A 9,542-nucleotide genomic window follows, 5' to 3' on the forward strand; every position below is an offset into this window, starting at 1 on the left:
GGGGCAGATGGGATCGGGGGTTTCTCATCGGCACCACCAGTGACCTGCTGCACTGCCCCCCAGTACAAAGCCATGCTCTGGGGCAAGGTTATTTCTGAGGACAAGGTTGTGTTGCTGCTTAAATAAGAGGTATTTTGCTGACTGGTTTGGCTCTTAAAGAGGGGTGAATGACAAAGCATCATACTTTTCCTGGACCCCCCCCCACCATTTTCCTCCCAGCTGCTTGATCTGTGCAACTGGTAGGGCCATTTGCATTAAAAAACATCCAGCAGCCAAGCGCTGTGTTTTTTGCATCATTTTAAATAAGCTGCTTCCCTCATCCCCCATTAATTGGGATGGGGTCGCCTTGACCCCCACCTTGGAGGAGGAACGGGTCCCTTCTCTCTTGCCAGGTTTTGGTGGGATGGAAGGAGGTGGCATGGGGCTGGCTGTGCTGGGATGAGCTGAGGAAAAGGCTGCTTAGGTGCCAGCAAGATGGCTTGCAGCCCAGGCAAAACTTCCTACCCTTCCTGCGCATTCTATAACATCCCATGCTGATTCACTTCACAGAATTTACTTTCACCCTGCTAAATGCCACTAAACCTTCAAATTAATCCTCCTATTACAGGACTTCCTTTGATGTCAGAGGGGGAATTTTTTTTATGGCAAAGGGGGATTTTTCCCCCCTGGTGTAATTATTCCTTTTTTTTTTTTCTCCCACCTTTTTAGGCACAAGAGATTCCTGCCAGATGCATGACTTGTGGAGGCAGCTCCCACACAAAGTATTTTCATATTTATATGTATATGATGGGAACGTGGTATTGAAAGACCTGAAGTTTCAGGCAGAAGATAAAGGGAATTTCCCATTTCCTATTCGTTTCTGTGGAAGTTGCCCAGGAAGAGTCTGTAGCAGGACTAGGACCAAAAGCTGTGAGATATGGCACTGGGAAGTAGCTCCTTAAGGTAAACATGTCCAGGGAAAATATTTGCTATGTAACGCTATCACTGAGCAAGTTTCAACACCTGGGAGTGATCCATGGTACCACTTAAATTACAGGGGTGGATAAAGCAGATCCACTGCAGCCCTACATGAACTTCCCATTGAGCATCTCAGATGCTACTGGGATCACTGGGCTGAACATCCCAGCAAGGGGCCAGAATCACTGGGTAATGCTCAGGAAGCTGGTGACTGTGCATAGTGATAAGGGAGCTTTCTGTCATAGCTAGTACTGACAGAATAGGCAAATTTATTCAGGGTTTCAATCAGTTTTTATGAATTATTAGGAAAAAGGGTAAATTGCAGAGCTCTTTTCTGAAAATGTTATTAAATAGTCTATATAATTCAACAGTGAATAATAATTTATTGCATGGAGAGCATAGGCTCCTCTCCCAACATAACGCAGGGCTCTCCTGGAAATGCAAAATGAGCCCTGGGAGGCATCCGCCAGCTATGCTCTGGTAGCTCAGGTCTGTGTGACCGCCTGCCCAGCGATCCTCCACCGCCGTGCTGCGCCTTCGATCCGCTCCCGGAGTGCCTGTGCCCAGTCCTGCCCCCGCTCCAAGGGAGTGGACCTGGTCTCCATCGCCGTTAAAGCAGTGATTTCAGGAGGAAGCTGGGGAATCAGGCCAGCTCGGAGTACGGCGTCCTGAAATTTGGCTGCGGAGGCTGGAGCTAGGCAACACCGGGGCGTGCTGAAAAGGAAACAAAAGCGAGAAAACTTTTGATGCAAGCAAGTCCTGAGCTGGAGATGCTGCAGGAGCAAAGGGAGAAGTGATGCTTCAGTCCCCAATGTTCCAGCCATGTCTGTCCTTACCCGTCCGGCTGCGAGTAGTGGTAGTGGGCAGCCACGGCGGAGTGGGGACACAGCAGGTAGTGGTTTTCCACCCAGCAGCGCTGCATGGCTCGCACGATGTCCTCGTCAGAGGCTGAGCACGAACGTAGGGTCTTGGAGAGCTGCAGCCCAGGGAGAAATGGGAAGGTTTGCACAGGGCATCATCACCCCACATGTTCCCAGCCAAGCTTGTCCCACAGGCATAGAATCATAGAATGGTTTCGGTTGGAAGAAACCTTCAAGATCATCGAGTCCAACCTTTTCCTAGCCCTATGAACACCACTAAACCATGCCCTTCAGCACAACATCTACCCTTCTCTTAAACACCTCCAGGGACAGTGATTCAACCACCTCCCTGGGCAGCCTGTTCCGATGCCTGACAACCCTCTCAGTAAAGAAATTCTTCCTAATATCCAACCTGAACCTCCCCTGGCGCAACTTAAAGCAATTTCCCCTTGTTCTGTCACTCCCCACTAGGGAGAACAGACCAACTCCTGCCTCTCTTCAACCACCTTTCACGTAGCTGTAGAGAGCAATAAGTTCTTCCCTCAATCAACAAAACAGTTCAAAATAGGGGGGCTGGAAGATGGGGTTCCCCAGGGACTGAAAGAAAAGGGTTTGCTGCTGCAGCTGTGGGATGAGGCACGGCTGGAAATGGCCATGGGGATGGGCTGTGAGTTGAGGAGGTTCCATCCCCAGGTGCTGGGAGCCAAGAGAAGACAAGACTCAGTTCTGTGCTTCTATCCAAATGCTCTGAGGGAGTTTCTGAGGGCTTGTAAAACCCACTTCAGTGTAACAGAATTATAGAATCTCTTTGGTTGGAAAATACCTTTAACATCACTGAGTCCAACCGTTAACCTAGCAATACAGAGCCCACCATTCTTTCTTTTAATAACGCAATGTTTTGGTATTTATTTTGTGACTGTGCAAGCAGGAGCAGGCACTGGGCAAAGGATGCTCTGTGGACGACTGTGTGTTGGATGGGAAGAGGTAGGATTTTTCATCTGGCCCATAGAGCCTTGCAATTCAAATGTTTGGCTTTCTCTTGTATTTCTCTCTGTTTTGTCTTCATACTCCCATCTGCTGCAGCACCAAGGCTGAATTGCAGCACCAAACCCAGCAGACCCACTCCCAAATGTCAGGCTCAATTTGTGCCCACACCAGCTGCATGATGCCCTGGTGCATGGCCAGTACTGGCACTGGGCTGACCAGGGATAGGGTGGTTTCATATTCTACTTAAATAATTATAGGCATTTTTAAAATTTGTTTTGCAAAGGAGAAAGATGTTCCTTTTAAAAAACCACCACCAAAACCATAATTTAAAAAGGGGTTTATCTCCATGCACACACATTGATATAAATCTCATGCTTAAATTTTTGGTTGGAAACTCTCCAGTATGCTATTTTTTTATTCTGAAAATGAGTTGAAATCAGCTAGTAGCAGTAAATCTCCTTACACACACACAGAGTACTGTGTGTGTGAGGAACTGACCTCTCTGTGTAAATCCGCAGGCAACTTAAGGCTTTTTGACACGCTGAATCGCTCCATCAGCGTTTTCGTCAGGTGGCTATCAGAGCCCGAGAGCAGCCAGAGGATCCTCTCCATGTTGTAAGGCTCCTGGAATAACAACTCAGTAGGTGAGCAATGGAAGTCTGAGCATCTGTGATGGGGGAGAGAGCCCCTGTGTGGATTCTCTGATGTCTAATTAGGGTTGAGACCCTACTGCTGCACTTTTATTGGTAGAAGCTGGGGTGGGCTTTGTGTCATAGAATCATAGAACAATTCAGGTTGGAAAAGACCCTGGGGATCATCGAGTCAAACCATTGACTCTACACTACAAGTTCATCCCTAAACCATATCACCCAACACCAGATCTAAGTGACACTTGAACACATCCAGGGATGGCGACTCAACCGCCTCCCTAGGCAGTCTGTTCCAGTGTCTGACCACTCTTTCTGTGAAGAATTTCTTCCTAATGTCCAGAATTTCTTCCTAATGCCTAGAATTTCTTCCTAATGCCCAGAATTTCTTCCTAATGTGTCTTCCCCTTGCACACCAACACCTCAAGACTTTGGGAACACAATGTCTTTCAGACCTCTGGCCTCTGAAAGCAGTCTAGTAGTGACCATCAGATTATAAAAAACTAATGAAAGGACGAATGACAAATCAATGGTGTGACCACATCTGTACAATCACCTTGAGGAACCCAGGCTAATAACAGCTCTGTATTGGAGAACTAGAAATATCCAGCTGTTTACTCAGTGTTGCAGATGCTGCTATGAGTCACCCAGCTCCTGTGTGACTTAATGAGGCACCCAGCTCCCTGCAGGGCTGATCGATAATCTTTATGAACATATAAGGCGTATATAGGGCCTGAGTGGCCTCTATGGCGGTGTGGCAATTGGTGGTGCAACCCGGCAGCAAATCTCTGTGCAAGGCAGTACAGGAGGATCCCAAATCAATTTCACTGCTTGTTGGCTCATTCCTGTACGCTCACAAGCACCAGGAAACATTCATCCACGTGGTTTGGCCAAGACGCCTAGTAGGGACAGGCAAGGCAAGGGGCACTGACTAATGAGTCCTCATCCCATCTCCTGGGTTCAGGTGCTAGTTTTCAATGAGTTCTTTATACTTTTTAGAAGCTGACTGTACCTGTGACCTTTTGCCTCTCCACCGTGCCCTACCTTGGCAAGTCATCAGAACACGCTCAGCCTTCTGAGTCCTTATCTAGGTGGCTTATGGCCCTACTCCTGTTCTTCATCTTCCCAACACCTTCTCCCAGAGCCTCCAGCCTGTAATCTTCAGTCTAGCCTCAGTGTAGCCTGCCCTTTTCTTTAGGCTGTCCCCTGTTCTAGGCCGTCTTCTGCTTCCCAACCTGGCTCTCCTGAGAAGACACAAGCCAGCGTGCCTGGACTTCAATGACATGCTACTGGAGACACCTCCAGCACCAACCTCCTGACATCCCTTCTCCTGCCCTTCTTTCTGCTGCTCCTACATCCAGAGCTTCCCCTTCACCCTGCTTTTATTCTGGCCTTATGGCTTCCACTACAGGGAAGTAGTGGACTAATTGACACTATAAGTTGAATGGGGCCAGGACACAGGTGTAAGCACTGTCCTTGCCATCTAATTTATTAGCCATCTGTCTGATCTGGTTTTGTCTGATGCAGCTGGAGTTCTTCAGGAGAAAGTTAGGTCCCAGTTTGGACCAGTTTTGGTCATGCTGGGGACTGCTCCCAAGGAAAATTTTGGCATGTGGACAGGAGCTATGTGGTTGGTTGGCTTTAGGTACTGCAAAGACACAGCATCTGCTGTGATTCTCCTGGGATTGCTCCTTACAAAGCTCATCCACACTAGAATTTCTGCTTCAACTTCGACTCTTTGGTTAGTGTCTAAATGGAAAGTTTTCTCTGCTTTGGCTTAGTCTGCAAAGGAGGAAATCTAAAGATGTTGTGCGTTCTCCATCCTTGAAAGTTTCCAACACCCAGCTGAACAAAGCCTGAGCAATTCAGTCTGACCTCAGGGCTGATCCTGCTTTGAGCAGGTCACAACAAGAGACCTCCTAATTGCCCTCCAGCATGAATGATACGTTGAGCTATGAAAATATTTGCATGAGTGCTTCAGATGTGAGCTGAACGATGACGTTTCATGCAGCCATGTAGAGGGATGTGTAGGGGGATACACCCATCCAGCTCCTCAGGAATGTCTGAGCATCACCTCACCTGTCTGCCTTCACTCACAATCCCAAGGTCTGGCATATGCTTAGGTACCTCAGCAGACCACTGTTACTAAAGGGACACGGGCCAAGAGAGGAGCCCAGTTACCCTTTGAGCTCTGAGGAGCACCACAAATTCACGCCTCTCCAGGACAGTCAAGCTGGAGACCACATCATCCTGGTGACACTTATTGACCTGAAAGCATGGCAGTTCTTCCAGACTCCCAGGCCCTCCTAATGTGTTTGAACAGCTTTTAGATAATCCAGGTAGCTTAAGGCCACAGTGATACAACACCAAGTGTTTCACATTTTGGTCACTTGTTTGGAAGCAGATCCAATCCTTGTGGATCACAAGGTATATACGAAAGGGGAGATATTTGCTTCCAGGTGTTTCATTTCTGTACCACCATGACTGTTCATTTCTGAAGCCTTTGCCTGCCTGCTGAGACTTGTTTTTCTCTGAGCAAGCTGCAGATGGCCATAGATGAGGCATTGCTTCTGGACTTCCCTGCCTTCTTCTTGGTCTTTTCGCTTGCTCTTGGTGGAGCCTTTCAGAAACATCAACAAAGCCCTTGAGACATGATGGGATTTATAATTTTCTAAGTGTCATAGTTTGAGAAAATGCCCCTCTTCTGCTAACCTTGCTTATAATGAAACCCCAGAAATCCAGCGTTTAACAATGAAGATTACAAAATCAGGCCCTGAAAAGTGAGGAAGAAGCTGTTTGATCTATCTCAGATCAGCTTTCTGCAGCATAAATGCTCAATATGAGTCACACGTCTTAATGCATCGCTGAAAGCCATTGCTAGGGGCAGAATTATGCTCTCATAAACCAGGTAGAACGGAGTACAAGTTAAAAAAATTGTAAAAGTATATAATATTTGGTATTTTTCCATTCTGGCCAATTCACTACATACCTGAATATCCATGGCTGATGCTAATGTAGCCTTTACACTCTCTGATAGTGAGAAATCTCCATGCTGAACAGTCCTGTGAATGATGTCATTGCTGTTAACCACGGCAACAAGTCGAATCGGGAGACCCATTTTCTGGGCGATACAGCCAGCTAGGAGCAAAGTGAAAAAATACATGTATTCTTGTTGAAGAAACATCCAAAAGACATTTAGCAAAGAAGTCACTGTACAGATTGACTGAGCACAGAGATCAGAAGTAGACACAGATTACATTCCCTAATGGACTCAGAGATCATAGAATCATAGAGTGGCCTAGGCTGGAAGGGACCTTAGAGATCATTTAATCCAACCTCCCTGCCTCTCAACTTTCATGTTTTCGTAGACCAGCAGGCTACAAAATCCAGGGATGCAGTGCTCTACCTGCCATTGAACACCGACACGTGAGCATCTCCATATTTGAAGGTGGGTGGGCACGGGACTGAGAGGTCAAGCAAGAGAGATGAAGCTTTTGGGCTCTTGCAGCAAACTGACGCTGCCTCAGATGCGCAGCCTGCAGTGAATGCAGTTGAGTCCACTGAATCCTTTATTGCTTTCATAAGACAGTTGTACACCTATTTTGGGATTGAGGCAATCTAGAACTTGCACTCAGAAGGCCAGATTAAGCAATTAAGAGTGTTTCTCCTGACTGCGCACTACCCAGAGTAGGACCAGGCAGGACTCCACACTTCTGTTCCACACTCAGGAAATCAGAGACACAGTACTTTTCCTCTTTTATGGATCAAACACATTCTGTCCTCTCTTAAAGTACTCGTCCTCAAGATAGCTACAGTCATCATCAAACAGTGGTTTGGGATTTTCTACGCCTTGCAAATCATTAGTGACACCTGCATGAGTAATAACCATGCATGAGTAATAAAATATAAGTGGTTCTGAAGAAATCCTACCAGAGAGTGGGTGTCTTAATAGCAATGCCTAGTATCTGCAAAGTCCTTTCAGTCCATAGGTCACCACACTCTCTCTCTTCCTTATCTAACCTCTCTTTTTTTCCCTTCACCTGTGATATTTCCTCCTCCTCCTGTTGGCACAACAATTTCCACCACTGGCAGCGGGGTGGTATCCAGGGATGGGGCGCACTGAAAGTAAGCGTAGAAGTGGTGTGCAATCTGCACCATAATCCTAGACCAATTCACCGAATTCAAGCTCATCAAATTGCATTTTCTGGCAAAATCCACATCAGCGAAGAGTTCCTTGATTGGCTCATCGATTTCGTCGCTGTTCCCATGAGCTGTCAAAAGCAGAAAGGAAAGATTACATCTGCCAACATCAGTACATCAGGCACAAGGTGTCTCTGCTCAGAAATAGGGCCAGTCTCCAGCCCTGGGGTTTGCTGCAGTCAAGGGCATCCTGAGCTGCCCATGTGCCACAGGGGTCGCGCAGGACCACATGAATGCTCGGTGGTTTCTGCAGACATCTCACTCTAGGCTCTTGCTTGTATTTGCCAGGAGGGCAAATGCTGCATCTCCTGTGAGATGCTGAGCATAGGAGTCCATGGGACAGCTCAAGCACCCAGAGGCAATCTCTAACCGTGGAGACGGCACAGCGGGATGGGATGGACCACCCATGAATGTGGGGGAACAGAGGGAAGGAGTGACTCCTGGTCTTTTTAGTGCCCAGAAATGGTGCTGAATTCAGCTAAACACCAACTCCTTGCACCAAGGCAGCTCTGATCTGTGGTCAGCAGAAAATGAAGGCTTAAACCACCTGGTCATCAAACTGGGGATCTTTGCTACGGGCTCCTGGTAGCCACATGTCTGGCCAGCACAGTCACCATGAAGGCAATGACGTGATTGGCTGCAGCTGCTAAAGCAGCAACCTCTTGAGACTTTTAGGGTCACGGTTTCGACACAGCAGTGCCATAAAGTAAACAGCCCAACAGTAATGCCAACCAGCAAAGACATGGACGTTGTCTTCAATGACAGTGGTCATCTGAAGTTCCTGTATCTGGGTGCAAAACCCCTTGGGCAGCAGAACAAAGATGTCCATGTTCTTCTGCCCTCTCACGCTCTCGATGGCTGAGCTCCCTGTGTCCCCTGAAGTCCCTGTTTCAAAATGACGGAGAAGAAAGAAAAGCAAAAAATTCACATGTCAGTCAAATCTGCATCTCTGCACTTTAAGAAAAAGATGCAGAGACGCTCCATGAGATGGTTTTTGCTAGAGCAGCCACTCTGGCATTGCCCATAGATCACTCATCAGCCATCCATGAGGCAATATCACCCTGGGCCATTCGTGGGGAGGGCCATGAGATGATGGTTCTCAAGGTAAAGATCTGCCCAGAAATTTTACCCACCACAAAGAGGCATACTCACCCACCAGAATAGAGACGTGCTTCTGCCTTTTCTCTAGGAAGTACTGCAAAAATTGTCCCGTGCAGGACAAGGATAGGTCCTTAAATGCATAAGTAACTCCATGCCAGAGCTCCAAAACATTCAGCCCATTTTTCAGCCTGGACAGGTGGACGATGTTCTTGTGTCTGAACCTGTTGAAGGCCCTGTCGATCAAGTCTAGAGGGAAAATCGTTAAAGTGGCTGTTAGGTTGGGTAGAGGAGTATTTTTCTGACCCACAGCTTCTTGTATCTGTGCTCTTCATGCCCCTGAGAAGTTTTCTGCACAATCAAAGACTCTCAGTTGCTGGAGATGTGACAGATATCCAACAAACTATACTTAATTATTAGGAGTCAACCAGTCTAGTTTTACTGTGTTTGATAGACGAAAGTAACCCCAGGGGACACCTGACACATAGAGAGCAAACTGTTAAAATACAGAAAACCTGAATTTTATCATGACATGCTGTTAAGACAGAGGTTGCAGCTGCCCTCTGCTGGAAATGATAGCTTTTAGATATTAAAAACACTAAAAATCAGATCTCAACAGGAGCGTGGAGCAGCAGAAAGCCCTGGTAGGAGGGCAGGACTGGAGCCCAGCAGAGCAGCAAGGTAGCCCAGCAGCAAGCAGGGCCATGGCATCACCCATCGCTACTGCAGTCCCTGTTTGCACACAGGGGACGCCTTTTTCCAGAAGGTAACAAGTCCCAGCAAGGTGACAGAG

General features: G+C 47.4%; 1 protein-coding gene across 1 annotated transcript in view; it reads right to left on the minus strand.

Moving 5' to 3' along the window:
- Positions 1 to 1,442: 1,442 nt before the first annotated feature.
- THNSL2 (threonine synthase-like 2 (S. cerevisiae)) overlaps positions 1,443 to 9,542 on the minus strand; it is an 8,496-nt gene continuing 396 nt past the window's right edge. Inside the window, exons 2-8 of the mRNA XM_009872810.1 lie at positions 8,804 to 8,998; positions 8,384 to 8,536; positions 7,492 to 7,722; positions 6,441 to 6,589; positions 3,303 to 3,428; positions 1,794 to 1,933; positions 1,443 to 1,671 (exon numbers count right to left, since the gene is read on the minus strand). Of these exons, the coding sequence (XP_009871112.1) occupies positions 1,443 to 1,671; positions 1,794 to 1,933; positions 3,303 to 3,428; positions 6,441 to 6,589; positions 7,492 to 7,722; positions 8,384 to 8,536; positions 8,804 to 8,998 (1,223 nt within the window). The remainder of the gene's footprint in view (positions 1,672 to 1,793; positions 1,934 to 3,302; positions 3,429 to 6,440; positions 6,590 to 7,491; positions 7,723 to 8,383; positions 8,537 to 8,803; positions 8,999 to 9,542) is intronic.

This window comes from Apaloderma vittatum, unplaced genomic scaffold, assembly GCF_000703405.1.
Source record: "Apaloderma vittatum isolate BGI_N311 unplaced genomic scaffold, ASM70340v1 scaffold13777, whole genome shotgun sequence".
NCBI classification, from domain to species: Eukaryota; Metazoa; Chordata; class Aves; order Trogoniformes; family Trogonidae; genus Apaloderma; species Apaloderma vittatum.